This window comes from Neofelis nebulosa, chromosome 12 (genome assembly GCF_028018385.1).
Source record: "Neofelis nebulosa isolate mNeoNeb1 chromosome 12, mNeoNeb1.pri, whole genome shotgun sequence".
In the NCBI taxonomy this organism is placed as follows: Eukaryota; Metazoa; Chordata; class Mammalia; order Carnivora; family Felidae; genus Neofelis; species Neofelis nebulosa.
The window spans coordinates 52,504,698-52,527,654 of NC_080793.1; the positions used below are offsets into that span (position 1 = coordinate 52,504,698).

Sequence of the window (22,957 nt, forward strand, 5' to 3'; positions counted from 1 at the left end):
CCAGGCATGTTTTCTCCGCTCTTGCTAATATTATTTTAGCTAGAATCTGTAGCTGTTCTGTGAAATACCTCTTTACTTCTGAAGCCTGGAAAATACATCCATGGTTAAACGGGGCTACAATTTGACTCTAATTATCTATCTAAAAACAGTAATGGGGGAAGTGAAAGAACTTGAAGAAATAAAGCGTCATCTCGAGAGGTATTTGTCGCAGGTCAAGGATGGCTAATATTCTCTAGCAGTGGAGGAGTGAGCTTCTTTTGTGAACCTAGAAGTTTTAGAGGAATCTGAGGGTTCAAAATTGCCCTCATGTTGGGGCAACATTGCCCTGATATCAAATCCAGATAAGGAAAATACAATAAAACAAAATTATAGACTAAAAATCCTGATGAATATAAATGCAAATACTTTAACCAGAATAGTAGCAAACTGAATTTAACACATTAAATAGATTATACACCATAGATTCAACACACACAAATCAATCAGTGTGACATACCACATTCATAGAAAGAAATATAAATATCATATGATCATGTCGATAGGTACAGAAAGAGCATTTGATGAAATAAAATATCTTTTCATGATTAAAATACTCAACAGTTTGGGTGCAAAGTAATGTAACTCAACATAATACAGCTCACATATAACAAACCCATGGTGGAAAATTGAAAGCTTTCCCTTTAAGACCAGGAACAAGATAATGGTACCCACTGTCGCCACATTTATTCAAGATGATAACATGATACTGGAAGTCCTAACTAGGGAAAACAGGCAAGACAGAGAAATAAAAGGCATCCAATTCAGAAAAGAAAGAAAAATGTCTTTTTTTTTAATAGATGGTGTGATCTTATATATAGAAAATCCTAAAGATGCAACCAAAAACTGTTGAATTTAATCAACAAATAAAGTTGCAAGATATAAAATCAACTTACAAAAATCATCTGCATTTCTATATACTAACAATGAAACACTTCAAAAAGAAATCTAGAAAATTGTCCCATTCACAATAGCATCAAAAACAATGAAAGTTAGGAATAAGTTTAAAATAGGAAGTGAAAGAGCTGGTCAATGAAAATGACAAGACCCTGATGCAAACAACTGAAGACACAAATAGCAAGATATCCTGTGTCCGTGAATCAGAAGAATTAATGTTGTTAAAATGTCCATGCTACATAAAGCCATCTATAGATTCAACACAATCCTTTCAAAACTCCAATGGCATTTTTCACAGGAATAGAAAAAATAATCATAAACTTTTTATGGAACCACAAAGACTCCAAATACCCAAAGTGATCCTAAGAAAGAAAAGTAAGTGGCATCACTCTTTCTGATTTCAAAGTATACTACAAAGCCATAAATTAAAAGTGTGTGGTACTGGCATAAAAATGGATAAATAAACCAATTAGAATAGAGTTAGTTTGTTGCTTTTTTTCTCTATAAAGAATTTGTTGCTATTTATTTATTCCTATTTATGTGTGCTTTTACTCCGTAGATCTGATTCCCCAAAGGGCTATTTCTGGCCAATTCTTAGCAGATACATTAAATTACGTTGCAAGAAGTTAACAATTCACATTCTTACCAGCAGTATATGAGAGTGCTTACTTTCATGTACTCTCACCAGCACTGAATATTTTCTTTCCACTCTGAGACATAAAAATAATTTTTCATCTCCACTACAGATTCACTATCTTTTTATATGTCTATTGGCCTTTTGTTATCATTGGTCAGTACATTTTATTATATTAAAGCTGATAAATTTTATCATATGCCACATCAAGTATTTTTTTCTCCTTTATTTTGTTGGTGTCAAGAATTAATTGATATATTTCCTAATCATTATATTTGGAATAAAATCTATTGGTCCAGATATGCTGTTATTTGAATAAGTACAATTTCTATTTTTACTTAGAATATTCATATTTCTTTTTTTAAGTTTATTTATTTTGAAACAGAGAGAGGGAGAGAGTGTGTGCATGAGTGGGGTAAGAGCAGAGACAGGGAGAGAGAGAGAACCCCAAGTAGGCCCCATGCTGCCCTGAAATCAACAATCAGTTGCTTACTGGACTGACCTACCCAAGGGCCCCAGAATATTTATATTTCTATTAGTAAATAATGTTGATCCATAGTTCTCTTTTTAATTATATTTATCTGGTTTTGTTACTTAGCCTATCATCACTTTGCAAATATGACAATGGACTATACTCATCCTTTTATGTGAATAGTTAAAATAACAGACATCATCTTTTCTTTGAGGGTAGATTTCAATGATAAAATCACTAGGTCCTACTGCCTTCCTAAATGGCAGATCTTTAGCTGTGGTTTCTAGTTTCTGTTAGGTGTAATGGTTTATTTGACTTTCTATCATTTCTTAAGTGAACTTGAGTTATTTATATGTTGCTAGAAAATCATACATTTCCTTCAGATTGACATACTTGTGTATATATTGTTTTATAATTTTTTAAATGGCCTTTGTATTTTTTTAACAACCTCTAACATTATGTTTTCATTTTTCTCTGTTATTCTTTTAAAAAAAAAAAAAAGAGAGACAGAGCATGAACGGAGGAGGGTCAGAGAGAGGGAGACACAGAATCCGAAACAGGCTCCAGGCTCTGAGCTGTCAGCATAGAGCCCGACGCGGGGCTCGAACTCACGGACCGCGAGATCGTGACCTGAGCCGAAGTCGGTTGCTCAACCGACTGAGCCACCCAGGCGCCCCTCTCTCTGTTATTCTTAATTAGACTTGACAGGGTTAATTAAACTTTAAGTATCAGTTTTGATTTTATATCTTTTTTTAGAAGTTTTACTTTTAAATTATTTTCATTCATGAATTTTTTCCTTATATTCCATTCATATTGACTTTGATTTTGGTTTTACTTTTTCTATTTGTTGAGTTGCATGTTTAGTTTATTTCCAGTCCCCTTTTAAATAAACACTTTTGAATTATTCATTTTATTTTGAATACTGCTTTAACTGCATCCTTAGGTTTTTGATAAAAAGTGTTCTAATTGCCATTACTTTCTAGGTAATTTTCCACTTCCATTTTCTGTATCTTTGCTTCAGGTATGGTTTAAAACTGTCTTTTAATGGAAAGACAAATGCATGTCCAAGGGAACATAATGAAACAGTATAAAAAGATATATTGTAATAAATAAATCTGTCTCTCAGCACAGACTCCTTAGTCCTCTCTCCAGAGATGACTAATCTTAATCAGGTTCTGATGTTTCCTTCTAGTAATATGAATATACTGAACAAATATATTTTTTGAAAAGTATTCCTTAAACTGGTGCAGCCACTGTGGAAAAAAGTATGGAAGTTTCTCAAAAAGTTAAGAGTAGAACTATTCCTATGACTCAGCAATCCCACTACTGGGTATTTACCCAAAGAATACAGTAACACTAATTCAAAGGGATACATGCACCCCTATGTTTATAGCAGCATTATCTACAATAACCAAGATAGGGAAGCAGCCCAAGTGTCCATCAACTCATGAATGGATAGAGAAGATGTGGTATATACATACACAATGGAATATCATGCAGCCGTAAGACAGAATGGACTTTTGCCATTTGAAACAACATGGGTGGAGCTACAGAGTATAATGCTAAGTGAAATAAGTCATTCAGAGAAAGAAAAATACCATATTATTTCACTTGTGTGGAATTTAAGAAATAAAACAAATGAGCAAAGAGGGAAAAGAGAGAGAGAAAGAGAGAGAGAGAGAGAACCCAAGAAACAGACTCTTAACTATAGAGAACAAACTGATGGTTACCAGAGGGAAGGTGGATGGAGGTATGGGTGAAATAGATGATAGGGATTAAGGAGGGCATTTGTGATGAGCACCAGGTGATGTATCGAAATGCTGAATCACTATATCGTACACCAGAAAGTAACATGACACTGTTTGTTAACTAACTGGACTTAAAATAAAAACTTAAAAAGTAAAATATAAATAAAAATAAATTCCTTAACTTCTAGTTTAATTTGTTAGGAGGCTTCCCAAGGCCATTGCTACGGCATGGTAGATTTGAGGATCCCAATGCTTGTTCTCTTCTGGTCTTAAAGCTCTAACTTCTCATACTGCCTGCTTCTGGCTGTCAACATTGTTTCTATCCTCAAATCTGAGAGAGAGTCATAAAATATACTCCCTTGGCTTTCTAAATTTGTAGATTTCTGATATTAGCTTTATTTGGCTATGTTAGCCTAATTGTACTGTCCCAACCTCTTGATCTCAAGTCTAGAGATGGAAATCAACTACCTCCTTAAACGTATCTGTTAAGCCTCTTCGTGTGACGGCCCTCACTCTTGACAGAGAGGGATTCTTTCATTTATATCTTATGGTAGTGGTGCCAAGAGGTATTTGCAATTTTGCAACCCATGTGCTTCGTCTTTCTTCCCCAAATCACCACAAATAAACAATGATTCTAGAAGTAAAATCTATGCTTACCTTGCAAAGATGGCTTCAAGGTAACCTCTCCAGTAGCCTCTGCTTCATCTAGATTGTCAAACCTAGAGACCTGCTGTGGTAGGAAGCTCCTGAGATGGTTCTTGGAGATCTCCATGTCCTATTATTCACATTGTTGTGCAATCTCCTTTGTATGTGTATGTGTGTGTGAGAGAGAGAAAGAGAAAGATGAAGAAAGTTGCCACATTGAAGAGACCCATGTGGCAAAGAACTGAAGACGGCCTCTAGCCAATAAATAGCTCACAATGAACTATAGCCCTTGGTCCAATGGCCTGCAAAGCTCTGAGGTCTGCCAACTACCTCAGTGAACTAGAAAGTGAATCTTTGGAGTCACACCTTGCTATGACTGCAGCCTTCTGAAAGACTCAGTGCCAGAGAACCCAGCTAAGCTGTGCCTGGATTCCTGACTCACAGAAAGTGGCCCGAATAAATGTTGTTCCAAGCCACTAGGTTTTAGGGTTAATTGTGATGCAACAATATATAATGAAAAGAACTCCATTTTAGAAGTTTTTCGTAAAATTCGTGGTGATTACTGGAAGTTCTTTCTTCAGGTAATCAGTCTGGACAAGAGTTATGTGTCCATCCAAACCCAAATCATCCTGTTCCCATCAGCCCATGCTTTCCAAAAATACGATGAATGCAGTTTTAGAGATAGAAAAACAAAAAAATGATAAATGTAATCAGGTGTAGAATAGAACTTAAAAATCAAAATATCACCACTACATGCCTATTAGAATGGGTAAAACAAAAAAATACCAACAAAACTAAGTCCTGAAGAGGATGCAGACAAACTTGATCTCTCCAACTTGTTGGTGGGACTATACAATGGTAGTAAGTGCTCTAGAAAACGTCTTTGCAGTTTCTTACCAAGTGAAACACACTTACTGCATTACCTGGTGATCACACTTACACTTTATTCTAGAGAGGTGAAAATTTTGTTCATACAAAATCCTATACATGTTGTTCATAGTATCTTTATATGTAATAGCCCAAACCTAGCATATTTGTCATGATCCTCCAGAGAAACAAAACCAAATCATTATTTTAAGGAATTAGCTCACACAATTATGGAGGCTGGCAAGTCTAAAAAGCTGCAAAGTGGGCAGGGAGAACTAGAAAGAATCAATGCAATTAAGTCAGAAGGCTGTCTGCTGGCAGACTTCTTTCTTCCTGGTGGAAGAGGCCTTCAATTGACTGGATGAGTGCCCCCCCCCCCAGGCCTCATTATGGAAGGCAATCTGCTTTACTCACAGACCACTGATTTAAGTATTAATTTCATCCAAAAACACCCTCATAGAAAAATCCAGAATAGGGGCGCCTGGGTGGCTCAGCCGGTTGAGCATCCAACTCGGGCTCAGGTCATGATCTTGTGGTCTGTGAGTTTTAGCCCTGTGTCGGGCTCTGTGCTGACAGCTCAGAGCCTGGAGCCTGTTTCAGAATCTGTGTCTCGCTCTCTCTCTGCCCTTCCCCCTGCTCAAGCTCTGTCTCTCTCTGTCAAAAATAAATAAACATTAAAAAAAAAAAAAGAAAAATCCAGAATATTTGACCACAAATCCAGCACTGTGGACCAGCCCACTTAACATATAAAATTAACTATCACAACCCCACCCCTTGTCAACTTCATTCACACACACACACACACACACACACACACACCCCAAAATAAGGAGGAAATACTCCAGATAATTAAAATCCTTGTTTCTGTGAATAGTCATGTGGTCATAGCTGGTATTTATAAATACCTTCTTCCACTATCCATTCTGTATTCTCTATCAAACATTTCAGCTGATTGTAATTCTTTAGCTAGTGGGTGATCTTTATTCCTGAAGGGTCTGGGCCATTAATAGTCCTAGCTGGTTTGGATTTTCCTTTGACTTTCACCACAGGGCATGGTAGTATTAAGAAATGCCCTAAGGGATCTCCTGTGGAGTAGCAGTACAATTTCCCCTTGGTAGTCAAAATCAACTACCCCAAGAAGCACAGTAACTGTCTTCTTGGCCTGTTGATTCAGTCATGTGGAATTGCAGTTGGCTGGGTGGATCTTTACTTCCAGTTCAGTGGAATCATTCCTATGTCTCCTGGTGGAGGCATTTGTCCCTTTGGCGTTAAGACCTCTCAGCCAGCAGAGTATAAGGTCATGGGGATAGGAAGCAAACCTTTTGCTAGTGAGTCACTAGGAGTAATAGTGAGTGGTGCCACTCCCATTTCTATCCCTTGATTCCTGGACCTGGGAATCCTGGCTATGGATAAAGCAGCACCATATATTAGATGCTAATTCAGAGCATATACAGCCTCCTCAAGAATCTTGCCTCAGCCCTGCAAAGTACTGCCACCTAGTACTGCCACAAAGTACTGTAACTGAGTCTTCAAAAGCCACTCTACCATTCTAACTAGCTGCTTCACCATGGTGGGGAATGCAGTAAGACCAGTGAATTCCAAGAGCCTGGGCCCATTGATCCATTTCATTTGCTATGAAGTGAGTTCCTTGATCAGAAGCATTGCTGTGTGGAATACCATGATGGTGGATAAGACATTCTGGAAGGCCACAGATGGTAGTTCAGGCAGAAGTACTGCTTGCAGGGAAGGCAAATCCATATCCAGAGTGAGTGTCCCAGTAAGTACAAAATATAGTCTCTTCTATGATGGAAACAGTCAGATACAGTCAACCTGTCACCAGGTAGCTGGCTGACCCTGGGGGATTTTGTCAGATCAGGGAATTAGTGTTGGGTCTCTGATTCTTGAAGATTGGACACTCAATAGTGGCTATAGTCAGGCTGGCCTTGGTGAGTAGATGTCCATGTTGCTGAGCTCATGCATAACCTTATACCTGCCACCGTAACCACTTTGTCCATGAGCCCACTGTGCAATGATAGAGGTGGCTGGGAAAAGAGGCTGATTGGTATCCACAAAACAGTTTATTCTACTCACTTATTACTATCCTCCTCTGCTGAGGCCACCCTTTGGTAAGCACTCACATGGGACACAAAAATCATCACCTTTTACACCCATTCAGAGAGGTCAATCCACATATCTCTTCCCCAGACTTCCTTGTCACCTTGTTCCAAACATGTTCCTCCCAAGTCCCTGACTACTTGGCCCATCAATCAGTATATCATCACATATATCTGCTGATGGGTAAATGAATAAACCAGCTGTGGTACATGCATATACTGGGATGCTATTCAGCAATGAAAAGAAATAAACTATGGATATACACAATTTATATGGATCTCAAGGGCTTATGCTGACTGAAAAGAACTATATACTCTGTGCTTCCATTTATATAAAATTCTCAAAATAAAAAAATTATAGTGATGAAGAACAAAAAAAAAATAGTTGCAGGCCTTAGCGTCAGAAGGGGGATATGAATGCTAAGGAGTAACATGAGGAATATTCTGTCGATGGAATAGCTCTGTATCCTGTGCTGACAGTTATATAATCTACATGTGTGACAAAATTTCATAAAACTATCCCTCCCCAAAAGAAGTGAATGTGAAAACTTGTAAAAATCATTTATGGTCTATATTTGAGTTAATAATACTCTCCCAATGTCATTTTCCTGATTCTGACAATGTGTTATGGTTAAGTCAGGTGTTATTCAGGGAATCTGAATGAAGACTACTCAAGAATTCTCTATGCTACTTTTGCAATTCCTTATGTTACACTATTTCAAAATGAACAGTTATATAAAAATAAAGGAAAAACAAAATGCCCTGGATGTACTTTTCTTTTTCTACCTTGCTCCCAACACTGAATTAATGAGCAGTGTCAGAACTAGTACAATAGGAAGAATGGAGAGGATTCCTTATAAGACAAAGGATGTTGACAGGTGTATAAGATAGGGAACATACAGTGGGGATAAAACTCCAGAAAAAAGCTAGGTCCCAAACCAAAGAAATTTGTCAAGGCAACAGGAAGATTTTTTTTGTGCCCTCAGATTGAGTAGTAGTAACCTAAGATAAGATATTGGAAGAAAATGTAAACTTCACTTACATTAAAAAATTTTTTTTTATCTTAACTAAATGTCATCCCAAAATATGCTGAGGGGCTCCTGGATGGCTCGGTTAGTTAAGCGTCTGATTTCGACTTCAGTTTAAGTCATAATCCTGTGGTTCATGAGTTCAAGCCCCTCATTGCGCTGCATGCTGACAGGGCGGAGCCTGTTTGGGATGCTTTCTCTCTGCCCCTCTCCCATCCCTTTCAAAACTAATAAATAAGCTTTAAAAAATATGCTGAAAGTGCTTTAATTAGGGTCAGGTGGTAAAAGGTGTCTGTTCCTCTGCCAATACCACACTTTTAATGTAGCTATAAAATACATCTTAGAATTGGGTAGAGTGATTTCCCCCACTTTATTTTTCCTTAAATCTTTGTAGCTACTCTTCTTCCTTTGCCTTTCCATACAATTTTTTAGAAGACTCTTGTCTCTATTTTCAAAATATCTTGCTGTGATGTTTGTGGGAATTGTATTAAACCCATATATCAATTTGGAGACAACTGGCATCTTTGCTGTATTGAGTATCCCAATTCATGCTCTCAGCATGTCTCCCCATTTATTTAATCTTCTTTCATCAGTGTTTGTAGTTTTCAGTATACAAGTCTTAGACATGCTTTGTTAGATTTATACCTCAGTATTTCTTTTTTCTTCTTTTTGAGGAATTGTGAATTGTATTTTAAATTATGGTTTCCACACATGTATTACTAGTTCACTAGTATATAGACATACAATTAATTTTTCTATGTTGATCTTGTATCTTGAGAAGTCACTTATTAATTCTGAGGTTCGTTTATTCGTGTATGGAATTATTTATGTAAGAGATAGCTTTACTTCTTCCTTTCCAATATGTAGGCCTTTTATTCCCTTTTCTTACCTTACCATGCTGGCCAGGATTTTCAATATTTTGTTGAATAACAGTGATGAGAGTAGACATCCTTGCCTTGTTCCTGATCTTAGGGGAAAGTGTTCAATCTTCCATCATTAAGTATAATGTTAGCCATAGGCATTTTGCAATCCCATCAAATTGAGAAAGTTCTTAATGTTGAGTTTCTTCTTTTCTCGTGCATGGGTATTGAAGTTTTTCATATGTTTTTGTAAAATTTTATGATCATGTGATATTTCTCTTTAGCCTGTTTACATGGTGTCTTACATTGATTGATGTTTGAATATGGAACCAGCCTTGATTTTGTATCTTCTGCCTAATATCCCTCATAAACAGATAAAACAATTCTAAACAGAATTTTAGAAAACTGTATTCATTTTCTATTGCTGTAGTTACAAATTATCACAAACTTAATGGCTTAAAAAAGCAAAATTTATTCTAATAGCTGGGGATGTGCAAAATCAGTTTTATTAGGCTAAAGTCAAGATGTTAACAAATGCTGTTTTTTTGTTTTTTGTTTTTTTTCCTGGAGTCTCTGTGGTGGACAATCCATTTCCTTGACTTTTCCAGTGTCTGGGGATCACCTACAGTCTTTAGTTGATGGCCCCTTTCCTCTACACTTAAAGTTATTGGGGTAGCATCGTCAAATTTCTTTGTCCCTCTCCTTCTGTGGTAGCATTGCTGTCTGACTCCTCTTGCCTTCTTCCTGGAAGACTTCAGGCCTGCATAGAAATTCAGTCACATTTTATCTTTGTAACAAAATTCTTCTGTGATCAGATATTATATTAAAAATCTTGTAATTTATATTCTTACCATTGTTTTCTTGTGAGTTGGAAATTCTGTTATGAGTACTTAGTTCAGTAATGTCCATATACAGTGCATTCTTTCAGCATAGGTATACTGTCACTGTATAATAATCACAATGTTTTGCCATCTAATTCAATAGCAAGATAATCCACACTCTGCTATGCTGTAAAAAATGTCACGCTGACAGCCATTTTTCTCTTCTTTTCTTGTTTTGACATGATGGGTATATATTTTTCTTAAAAAGCGCAGTAGAGGGGCGCCTGGGTGGCGCAGTCGGTTGAGCGTCCGACTTCAGCCAGGTCACGATCTCGCGGTCCGTGAGTTCGAGCCCCGCGTCGGGCTCTGGGCTGATGGCTCTGAGCCTGGAGCCTGTTTCGGATTCTGTGTCTCCCTCTCTCTCTGCCCCTCCCCCGTTCATGCTCTGTCTCTCTCTGTCCCAAAAATAAATAAAAAACGTTGGAAAAAAAAAAAAAAAGCGCAGTAGAGTAGTATTGTGGCATCTGAAATGCTGTCAAGTTGTAACTGTATTTTCCTAGAATTGTGTCATTGTGATTTGTAGTGTGCTAAGTAGTGCAAAGTGACCACAGCATCACATATGGTCTGGGCTGCATACTCACTTGCACTACTGTAGCTTGAAAGCAGCCATGAACAATACATAAATAAATGACCATCACTGTGTTCCAATAAAACTTTATTGATGGACACTAAAATTTGAATTTCATATAAACTTCACATGCTATAAAACATATTCTCTTTTTTTTTAAACCATTTGATAATGTAAAAATTATTCTTAGCTTGTGGGCCGCACAAAAACAGGCGGCAGTCCAGATTTGGCTTGTGGGCCATAATATGCCAACCGCTGCCTTAACCTCAGGGGACCTGTATTCTAAAGGGAAAGGGGAGGAGAAAATAACATGAAGACATATAAGTGAACAGGTAAAACAGCTAATTTTCTGTGATAAAGGAAATTAAGTAGTAAGATGGCCAGGGAATGTGTCCCTGAGGGAGCAGATAAGGTGATCCTGAATGATGAGAAGGAGCCAGTCATGAGAAAAACGTACAGACTATTCTAGAAAAGAAAAAGAGTAAAGGCTGGAGGCAGGCAGAAGTTTGGTGAATTAGAGGAACCAGAAAGATCATGTGTGGCAGGAATATAGCGAAAAGGTGAAATGGGGTTAAGAGTATTTGGAAATCTAAATAAAGATGATATCGTCATTAGGAATTTGAACTTAATTAGTTGACCACAGTAGGAGTTATGCTGGATCTAGCCTAATTTTATACACTGGGCTTGTGGTCCCTTGCTAATTTAGATGGCCACACAAAGCCTTGTGAATTTAAAAAAAGAAAGGGAGAAAAGGAGAAAATGTTTTTATTTTTGCCAAGTAGTTCTAGGAAAATACAGTGTCCCCTACATAATCCAGTATATTGAGAACAGATATAATTGGACCACACAATTTATTTCATTAAATTCTCATCCTTAAGATATGATGCTTCGTTTTACATTTGCCAACAAAACAAATTGCTCTTCATTGGATGATTTAAGGCCTTTTATACTGGTTTTATGTAAATGGTCTAGTTTCTTACAAAACTTAAAACATTAAGTCCTCAGTTTACACCTTTTTCTTCTTATATTCAGGCCAATTTGTGTGTCCAAGCTTGTTCTAATTTCTTCTACTGCACTGGAAGGAAAATCATTTTTAGGTTTGCATTGATTTGTGGCAATATTTGTATTCAACAATCAAATGCTACACTATTTCCTTTAAAATGGCTGTGTACTTAATTAGTTTCACTTGTTCAGCAATTAGTTTCAGAGACTTCTTATTTTGGTATTGAACCTGACTATTGATAGTTGGAGCAGATACTGTATCAGGATTGCAATGCATTTCTCCAGTCCCACCACACAAAAAGTTTTCACATTTGAAAAAAAGTTCTTCATCATAATATCATCTAATATCTTTCATAATTGTGAAATATCCTTCAACTAGTTTCTTTCTTTCATTTATTTTCTCCAGTACTGCTTCTAGCAAATATGAGGCAAAAGGAAGCTGTAAGAGAAACACACAAAAAAAAGATGATCAAAACCCTATATTTTCTTCAGCTCAAAAACATACACTAAATATCATTAAACCATTAGAACTCAGCTATCTGCAACTTTGCACCCATAATGGCACCCTTCTGGGTCTCTTTTCAACTGATCTTCCTGGTTAGTGTGGGTAATTTTGTCTTTTATAATAAAAATGATAAAAGAGCAGAAGTAAAATGAAAAAAGATAAACGCCTTATTGAACAATTCATGGTTTACTGACCATGTTAATGATGTAATCTGCAATACAAGCAGCTGAGCCATTTATCTTCAATCAGCTGATCAATAGCAGGTTACAGTCATCTCCAGGGCCCACAGGCCCACCGAAGGAGTACTGTATGCTCATCACTCATAAAAGAATGAGAGAGAACTATCAATACACTTGTCTGTGTGAGAGCCCAACACCTCAAGAGTTGTAGGGTAAAATTTCAGAGCGAAAAAAAATGGCAAAAGTATACCCATTGATTAAGATGTTATAGAAAAGTTTGTTTGGCACATCAAAGTGTAATACACATGTTGCAAACTGCTGAGTTTATGAAATGTAGAATACATTTTTAAATTTCATAATTTATATAACTTTTCTGGTAAAGTTTCATTGTTCCCTCTGCTTCCCTGGGTTTCCTGTAGAAGTCTGAGTTGTAGGATACATGTATGGGCTGTAAGTAGAAGAAAAGGGAAAAGGGTCTCCAATTACCCCCACACTACACCAACTGCCTTTTGTCTCCTTCCCAGCTGTCTGGTCTCACAGAAGAGGTTTATAATAATTAAGACATTCATTATGCCATTTCTTGGAGTTGCCCTTTTGATTAACCAGCAAAAGACCACTTTTGTTTCCTTGAATATGTTGACGGGGATGCTTCCCATGCCCAGTCCCCTTCCCCACAAGGGAAGTACCATCAGGCCCTTTTTTTGTGCCAGAATGACCACAGGCAGCATCCATCATCAGCACCTGACCAAAGACCACTATAGGAGGTGCTCGGCTGTGCTCAGCTGGGGTGATTATAATTCGCTCAACCAACCAGAATGGCCTTTTCGAATTTGAACTGGGAGTAAACAGAAAAGGTTGGCCAGTGGCAGTGAAACAACAGGCCAGACAAACAGATTATGCAGGCCACGAATGAGAAGCAGAGACCAAAGCTGGTCCATAGGATTGCCTCAGATCCCAAGTTTCTAACAAAAAGGTTCTAGTTTAACTTCTTTCTCATCTTTGTAACAAACTGCCTTTTCTAAGTCAATGCCAGGAGCTTCACACACAGTCTTCCGTGAAACTTACTACTGAAGAAACCACAAGATACCAAAATATCACATTTCTTTAGTTCTGAAGACAGACTTGAATAGAAGATACATGCATTGAATTAAAAACAGCTTTTTTTTCCTGGGAAAGAAAAAACCCCTACTACCCCATTAAATATATACACACTGTGTTTGCATTGCAATGTCAGAAATATGAAAATGTGGGGAAAATGCATCTTAGAAGTAGGAAGAATGTTAGACTCCCTTCTGCAAGGTAAGGATACTAACAGCAAATCATTACTTTGACAGATTGCCCTTCTGGGATGCAGAAAAGAGTCATATTTGGCAAAACTTCCAGTCTTATAAATTAGATAATTTAAATTCTCAGGGCATTAATATTAGATGTTAAAGGAATGCACATACAAAATAATAACAAAACTATCAGGCAACCTTCTTTATGTTGGCCCTGGCTATCAGTACCATATGCATGCCCATCAAAAAGGCAGATAAGGGGCGCCTGGGTGGCACAGTCAGTTAAGCGTCGGACTTCAGCCAGGTCACGATCTCGCGGTCCGTGAGTTCGAGCCCCGCGTCAGGCTCTGGGCTGATGGCTCGGAGCCTGGAGCCTGTTTCCGATTCTGTGTCTCCCTCTCTCTCTGCCCCTCCCCCGTTCATGCTCTGTCTCTCTCTGTCCCAAAAATAAATTAAAAACATTGAAGAAAAAAAAAAAAGGCAGATAAACAAGATGTTTCCTGGTGGAAATAAAATGTAATTTCCTCAAGCTGTTCAAGGGAAAAAAGGGTCCTCTGACCAAATAAGTTTGCGAAACAAACCAAACCTTAAAAAGTTCCTCTATTTCAGGATCTCTTAGAAGCTTTAAGATATTAACAGACACTGTGAGTCTCCAAGCAATGTAATACTCTGTTTCTAAATTCATTTGTCCATGCTCTTCTCATGGTGTGTTTATCATGAGGAACTAGCAATCCATGGAACACACTTTGGGAAACATGCTGGTTCTGTAATTTCCTATGTAATAATGTCACAGTACTTTCACCAGGCCACAATGTACTGACATTAATCATCTTATTTGCATATTACACTTTCAAGTTAAAACATAAACCTTTTTATCTTGTGATCTGAACAGTTTTCAACATGTCATGTACTTGGAAATTTCACTTCCTTTTAAAAAAATCTAGCTCAAAGAATTTCTCTTCCAGGAAGCCTCCGAGGTGGAACAAGAGGTCCATTTACTAATTTACTACTGACAACTCACTTTTTTTTTTTTTTTTTTTTTTAATTTTTTTTTTTTTTAACATTTTTTTAAAATTTATTTTTGGGACAGAGAGAGACAGAGCATGAACGGGGGAGGGGCAGAGAGCGAGGGAGACACAGAATCGGAAACAGGCTCCAGGCTCCGAGCCATCGGCCCAGAGCCTGACGCGGGGCTCGAACTCACGGACCGCGAGATCGTGACCTGGCTGAAGTCGGACGCTTAACCGACTGCGCCACCCAGGCGCCCCAACAACTCACTTTATTCTCTTCCTCTGGCTCCCAGTAAAACAAAAAGCCCCACAGTTAAACACAACTGTTTGTCAATCCTGTTTTATTGGATTGTAAGCTTCTTTTAAGCTTTGTATAGAGGCTAACACATATAGATTTCAAAAAGTAATCAATCTTTTAATCATGATGCATGGTATGTGCATATCTATCTGCCCTTAGAGGTTCTTCTATTTCTCTGCAAATAGGTCAGAAGGATATTATTATCTGTCTTTATATAATATTAAATTAAAATTCATACATCTTACAAGTTAGTTGGAGATGTTTATTTTAATTCAACCTTTCTATTTCCTTTTTCATAAACCAACTCTGAATTTCTTTCTCCAAACACAGTGCTCACTCTATTTGCTTTTTATGACTTGTTGTTCCCTGGGAACTGTAAGTCCGGCTCTCAAACAGGCCTTTCGAAAGGATCAACTGTAATTTTATAAAATATAAAATTAATGTAATTTTATAATATAATTGTTAGTAATTGAAACAAACCTAGAAGAAGACTAAGGAAAAGTCAGATTAGAAAACATTTCATAAAATATACTTATTGTTTTCAAATGAATATGACTTATTTTTTACAAATGAACACTATAACTCAAAGTAACTGTTAACCAAAAAATTTTAAGCACGTGTCCCTCCTACTTTATAAATTGTTCCTTATTCATGGAGTAGACTCAAAACATCCTCAAATAACGAGTGGACCAGCAGTATTGGTTTCAAAAATAGCTTCTCTTGCCAAGTGTGCACTATTCTTTATTTGGCAAACTTCTTTCATAGACTATACAGATAAAAACCTTTGCTTAGTCTAGGATGAATTAATGAAAATTCTTGTTTTCTGAAAGTGGTTAAGAATGGGATTTTTAAGTTCACTGGCTATTTTAGCTAACTGAGAATAATCACTTTTATCATTTAAAGATTATTGTTAATTCTTAAATCTTACAAATTACAGGCGCTCAGTGAGTTGAGCCTCGAACTCTTAATTTTGGCTCAGGTCATGATCTCATGGTTTGTGGGATCGAACCCTACATGGGGATGGAACCCCGTATTGGGCTCTGTCGCTTCGTGTTCTCTCTCTCACTCTCTCTCTGCCCCCCACCTCAAAATAAATAAACAAACATTTAAAAAATCTTATAAATTACAGTTAACCTGAAGACTGATGGGACATAATTTAGTCTACTGTGATTCACAGAGATCTTCAAAAGCTTATAGTATCAAATGAACGTCAATTCTCAACAGAGAGCTATAGATTGGGTGCAGTTAAGACTGTCTTTAAAATACAAAATGCCTTGGAAAGTGCTTTAAAAATTCACATGGTCTGCTTGTTTGCCCTGTTTTTTATTTGTTTTAACAGCAAAACGCTTTAAAAACATTAAGAAGACCAGGAGACCGGAGTCTAGATGAAATGCAAGGTTATCTCACACAGGGTGTTTAGAGTACGTTAAAATCTCTCTACATGCATTCTAGAGGGAATTCCCTCAGACACAGAAAGCACCACTATTCTTTCATGGATAGGATTTTGGAGTTGGACTGAAGTGGCAGCAAGCTGACTGGACAACAGCAGCCATACTTTCTCACTTGCCCCATCAAATGTATCTGAAACAACAAACCCGACAATTATGCTGCCTCGGGTTTCATCTCCGATGGCATATGCCAGGGACTATGAAGTCCAGAAAGACTGCATGATTTCTTTCTTTCTCTTGCATAACAAAGGAGAAGGGATACTCCTGGGTATGTCAATACAGAGTCCCACAGGCTTGAACGCTTCAACATCACGGAGAAGATGAGACAGGTGAAGAGTTGATACTGTGTGAGATTTCTTGGTATGGAAATTTAACTAGGACACCGGAACAACTGAGCTTTGCTTGGTGTGTGGTGTGGTCTTAAAGTGGGTCTTCCTAATCATTCGGGCTGTCCCTGTTGCAAAAGATGACTTCTATTAGGGAGCGATTTCCCCTGATTTCACACAGATTTCCAGCTTATCTCACATGTAAACACCTAGAGATGTTTGCCTCTAGGAGCTGGTATGCCACTGACACAATCTCAAGTTTATCACTCACACTCGCAAGTTGTCGTTTCATTTAAGTGTTTCTGTATAAAGGTAAGGCATGAATGATGGTTGCAGACCTTTGAGAGCTATATTGGAAAAATAACCCAGCCTAACGTCCATGACTATAAAACATAGATAACTTAACAGCATGAGCACTAACTGGAATGTGCTTTTAACAAAAATCTAAAGAACAAGATGAACATTTTAACCATTTTCACTCTTGTTTTTGGTTTGAAAACTACCACCAAGAAGATACCACTTTTAAAACACAAATTGACTTTAGCTTGAGTCCTATTGAAAATAAATGTATTTCATTTCATGTAGTGTACCTGCTTTTACTGGAAACATGAAAGAAGGCTTAACATTGTTATATTAAAAAAAAATCCCAGGAAGGCTCTGAATGGAGAAATTTGAACTCTTGCTATTTCAGCTAGCTGTAAGAAAGCTGTGTGGGTGGCTGAGGGAGTGGGTTTACGTGTGTGAGCAGGGGTGAGTGAATGTGCCTGCATGTGCTTGTGTGTGTTCTAAGTGCCACACAGAAAGTAACAGACTAGATGTGTTCTGAGTTCTAAGGAAAAACTTTCAGTTAACCTTCAGCCTGGAAGTTACTCTATTTACAAAAGCCAGGGAGATTTATAAAACTCTTCTCACTGCCATATTGCAAGGATTCTGTAGAAGGTAAGCATATTTTGCAGAGAGGGCACTGGGGAAAGAGCCATTTTAAATTTCAGCATTTGCAAGATCTGAAGCATCTAATAGGAACAGGGATATTTAAAGCTAAAGAAAAACCACTGATTAAATTCTGTACTTTAAATTCTCAACAGCTGAAGGCAGAAAGAATTTTTTTATATGCTCCCAATGCAAGAAAATGATCTCCAAAAAGTGGACTAAAATGGACTGAATAAAATCCAGAAAAGGATTAGCAAATAATAAAGAACAGGGCTAACACAAAATGAAATCAAGACACATTTTCTAGTCATTCCCGGCTCAAGGTTTCTATACAAATCCTAGTAAAGAACCATATTGCATTTATAACTGTAATTATTTATTTTGTACAAGTATACATATTTTAACATATATACCCATAATTCTGTTCAATTTAATTGTTTAATAAATTTCACAGTTTATATATTTTAACTCTTTTATTGTCCTTCACCCCCAGAAATGTAAACTCCATGAAGGAGGTGATTTTTGTCTCCTCTGCTCACTTCTGTACTCCCAAACCTGAAACAATAATGTAGGAGGCACTATGTACATGTTTTTTTTTTTTTTAAAGGATTCCATAGTATAGGTTCAGTGTTATCTCCACTAACTCTCTGTTACCTTTTAAAGTCCCAAGTAAAAAGTACTGTTTCACGTATTATTAAGGCCTAAAGGCAAAGTTAAATGACCTTTATTACAATTTTATAATTTTGAGGATAGAATGGGCAGAACAAATAAACAGTTGTCTCTTAGAAGGCAGAGTATACTTCTACTAGAATACTTCTACTACATATACAAACTACTAGTTTAGATATGTGAGAAGGTAAGTAGCAGTCAGAGCATAACAGAGGGACATCTCCTTATGTGCCAAATGAAAGGAAATCACTTATCTCATTTGTTCATAATTATGACCAGGAGACAGAAGTTCAAATTCAAATGCATTTAAGGCAATCTTTGCTAATTAATGGTAGAGGAGATGGCATATGCGATATAAGAAATTTATTTAATTTACTTTTTTTTTTAGAGAGAGAGAGAGAAGAGAGAGAGAACAAGTTAGAAAGGGTCAGAGGGAGAGGGAGAGAATCTTAAGTAGGCTGCATGTTCAGCATGAAGCCTGACACAGGGCTCGATCTCTCAAACTGTGAGACCATGACCTCAGCTGAAATCAAGAGTTGGATGTTTAACTGACTGAGCCACCTAGGAACCCCTATGGAATTTATTTTTAAATGTACTCTTTTTTCTGGGGGCACCTGGGTGGCTCAGTCAGTTAAGCATCTGACTTCTGCTCAGGTCATGATCCCGTGGTTCTTGGATTCAAGCACTACGTTGGGGTCCATGTTGATGGCTCGGAGCCTGGAGCCTACTTCAGATTCTGTGTCTCCCTCTCTCTCTGCCCCAACCCTGCTTGTGTGTGCTCTCTCTATTAAAAATGAATAAACATTAAAAAATATTTTTTTTTCAACGTTTTTTTTTTTTTTTTTTTTTTTTATTTATTTTTGGGACAGAGAGAGACAAAGCATGAACGGGGCAGGGGCAGAGAGAGAGGGAGACACAGAATCTGAAACAGGCTCCAGGCTCCGAGCCATCAGCCCAGAGCCTGACGCGGGGCTCGAACTCACGGACCGCGAGATCGTGACCTGGCTGAAGTCGGACGCTTAACCGACTGCGCCACCCAGGCGCCCCTAAAAAATATTTTTTTAATAAATGTATTTTTTCCTCTTTTGATATTAAAGAGAACATTTTTTAAATTAATATATAGTTCACATAACACAAAATTCACCACTTTAAAGTTTAAAGTTTAAATATATCGTTGGTTTTTGATATATTCACAAGGCTGTGCCACCATCGCCACTATCTCATTCTAGAACATTTCCATCACCCTCAAAAGAAACTCTGTACCCATGAGCAGCCACTCCCTGTCTGCCTGCCCCCACCCCGATCTCCATGGTAATCACCACTCTACTTTCTGTCTTTATATAGATTTGCCATTCTGGACATTTCATATGAATGCAGTCAGACTATATGTGACCTTTTGTGTGTGGCTTCTTTCACTTAGCATAAGGGTTATAGGGCTGTGTTGTAGCATGTATTTACTACTTCATTCCATTTTATGGCAGAATAATTGTCCATGTATACATACGCCAAATTAATCCATTCATCAGCTGATGTACCTCTGGGTTGCTTCCACTTTGGAGGTATTATGAATAATGCTGTTGTGAACATTCATGTAGAAGTTTTTGTATGGACATGTGTTTTCATTTATTGTGGGTATATGCCTAGAGGATGAAACTGCTGGGTCATATAATCTCTATTTTTAACTTTCTGAAGAAGTGAAAGACTCTTTTCCTCAGGAGTGGCATCATTTTACATTCTCAGCAGCAATGTATAAGGGTTCTAATTTCTCCACATCTTCACCAACCCTTGGTATTGTCTGTCTTTTTCGTGATAGCCAACCTGCTCGGTGTGAGGCAGTACCTCATCTCAGTTTTTGGGTTCCATTTCCCTGATGGTTAATGATGTTGAGCATCTTTTCATGCCCTTATTAGTTATCTATCTGTTTATCTTCTTATAGAAATGTCTATTCAAATCAGTTTCTTTACTTTTAGTTGTTGAGTTGTAAGAGTTTGAAATGTGTTCACAAATGGTTAAATTTCACTGAGAAAAGCCAGAGAGAAGGCTAGCTGAATTAATGAAAACACTTGAATCCTTGAATATTGTTAATGGAATGCCTCTATTACACTTTCTATGGATTCAGTACTGACATCTCCTCCCTACCACATCTGATCTACACCTTTTGGTCTCTCAGACTCTTAGAGGTATCATCATCTTTCTCTTTATGTGGGGTATTAAACTCACCTATCTATGGTTTCTGCTTTCTGACTCTATCTAATCTCATTACTGCTATTGATTCAATCGCTATAATGTGGGTCACATCTATCTCATTCTTTCCATTTTTATGGCAACGGCACATGCAGACCCTCATTGCCCTTTGCCTAAACTATCTTCCTGCTCCCAGTCTCTCTCCCTACAGACCTACTATGTGCTGATCTCAAGTATCTTTATAAAACACAACTCTGATCATATCTCTTTCTTGCTCACCGCTTTTGTAGTTTGGTCCCAGCCTACTTTTTCTATCTCTGTTTTTTTCTCCCACCCTCTGAACTACAGAAGAACTAATTTGGAAGGGTTCTCCCATCCTATTATAATCATTAATTTGTTTGCTTGTCTCTGCCATAGATTGCAAGTTTTTAAAAATGTAATAATGTAAGAAAGATGAATTAATACAAGTAAAAATGTTCAAAGAAATTAAATGGCAGCTATGCTGTAAGAATAACAGTAGATATTAGAAAGATTTTTTTAGTGTAATTTTTATTGCTAGAAATCTGTGGGAACAAAAGTTAGGTGCAGATATGATTACACATAAAATTACCAATTGCACCAGGACTACTTGAAGCAAGGAGGCCATATATTTGCACTCTGCATTAAATAAAGAAAAGTTAAGGTTTCAGGCCTTTCAGTTGTCATGCACTTCTGGCTAGCAGCAGTAGTAGGCATTATATTGTTGTATAGTCCCATATTGCCACATGGCGGAACAGCTTTTTATTTTGTGGCAAGTATTATATGAATGTAAATTTACACCAAATGAATGCAGAGAAAATTTTCTTTGAAAGAAAATCATTTTGTGGCTTAATTCTTAAACAAAAGGTAAAACCACAGGGCCAGACTGACTCCTCTGATCCGAGAATTCCCTTACATCACCCAACACAGAGGACATAAAAGAGAAGTTTTCCAATAATTTCATCTTCAAAATATTCTAATAACCAAATATCAATATTAAATTAATTATTTTTTTAAGGAAATGTGCTCAATTATTCCACAGCTTGACAATCACGTAACCTCAGACACACAGAACTGTATACCGTACTAAGCAAATGTAGGAATGAACATACATACACTTTTAGAGGCATAACAGCCTCTAAAAAAATTGGCGGACAAAGAAAACCTTTTCTAAAATACAGGACAAATGTAATTGCTGGAACGGAGAGAGAAGAAAAGTAGGCTAAAAAAAAGAAGTTTTCTATTTTATAGATTTTTCTCTTGGGTGTAATTATGAAGTGACATTCAAGTGCAACCAATCAAGTCACTATTTTTTTCTCACAAAATTCAAAGACATCAGCAAAACCACCTATGTCAGTAATAAAAATAAAAAGTCTTTGACTTTTTAAATGTTTTCATACTGTCACAGTGGAATAAAATTAGCTTGAAAAATGATCTAAAGGCACATGATGCAGTTCATTATGTATAACGGCAACAGAGGCGCTTTCCCAGTGTTCATAAAGGCTGCTCCATTAAATTTACCTCCAGTCAATAATTAGGAGTCCACAAATAAACCTGGGCAATTAAATCAATACTGCCAGGCAATTATATTCCAGAGTCCAGGCTCAGTGGCACAAAAAGGCACTACATCAAACTGCAGTATTAAGCGGTCTAATGCCATTTTCCACAGGATTTTTTTTTGCACCGACTAAGCGGCATAAGTATACATCCAGATAATGTAGAATGTGTGCATGTACATCTACAAAGGTGAGTCAAAAAAGCAGGTCTGGTGTCAATACAGCTTTAGAAAAATTTAATAAAGATTTACGCATGTGGATCTATTTTTTTTATGTCCATAACGGACGATGAAAGCTCCATATTAGAGTCATGTTTACAAATTGAACATTAAAAAATTCATTTAAGAGTTTATTTTTTTATCATTTTTCAAGCCTAAATATATAACCTGTCACACTCATTACCGAACTCCTTTGATGTGCTGGCCACTGGGCTGGGTGCTGGGCATGCAACATTCATTAAGAAATGGCCTTTCTTCTCAAAAGCAAGTTGTCACTGTAGAAGACATTGTCTGCACTTGAAGAACTTTAAGCAAAGATTGCCAATCACCTTCTGTTACTATGGAAGTGATTCCAGATAACATTTCAAAAATATATAAGACTGACACTAAGAATATGAGTAGTTCATGTATTATTTACTTATCCTTGACTTTTCCAGAAGTATAGATGCTGTTGTTTGTTCATATAAATGTAAAATAAATGTGTTTAAAACTGCTTTTATTTTTAATCTTTACACAGAAACATTTATAATGGCTTTCCAAAAATCACAGGACAGTAATGGATGTGTATATTTTTTGCTATTTTGAAA

General features: G+C 37.1%; 1 protein-coding gene and 1 long non-coding RNA gene across 4 annotated transcripts in view; both read right to left on the reverse strand.

The window, feature by feature from the left end:
* Window positions 1-8,690: 8,690 nt before the first annotated feature.
* Window positions 8,691-10,394, reverse strand: LOC131491859 (uncharacterized). Its single transcript, XR_009251686.1, has 2 exons — window positions 10,153-10,394; window positions 8,691-10,061 (listed from the first exon to the last, which is right to left on the reverse strand). It is a non-coding gene; the product is annotated as an uncharacterized LOC131491859 (long non-coding RNA).
* A 222-nt stretch (window positions 10,395-10,616) lies between these two features.
* Window positions 10,617-22,957, reverse strand: part of CNTLN (centlein) — a 315,313-nt gene continuing 302,972 nt past the window's right edge. For all 3 annotated transcript variants that reach the window (XM_058695263.1, XM_058695264.1, XM_058695262.1), the window contains exon 26: window positions 10,617-12,191. In XM_058695263.1, the coding sequence (XP_058551246.1) occupies window positions 12,090-12,191 (102 nt within the window). In that variant the 3' untranslated portion in view covers window positions 10,617-12,089. The remainder of the gene's footprint in view (window positions 12,192-22,957) is intronic.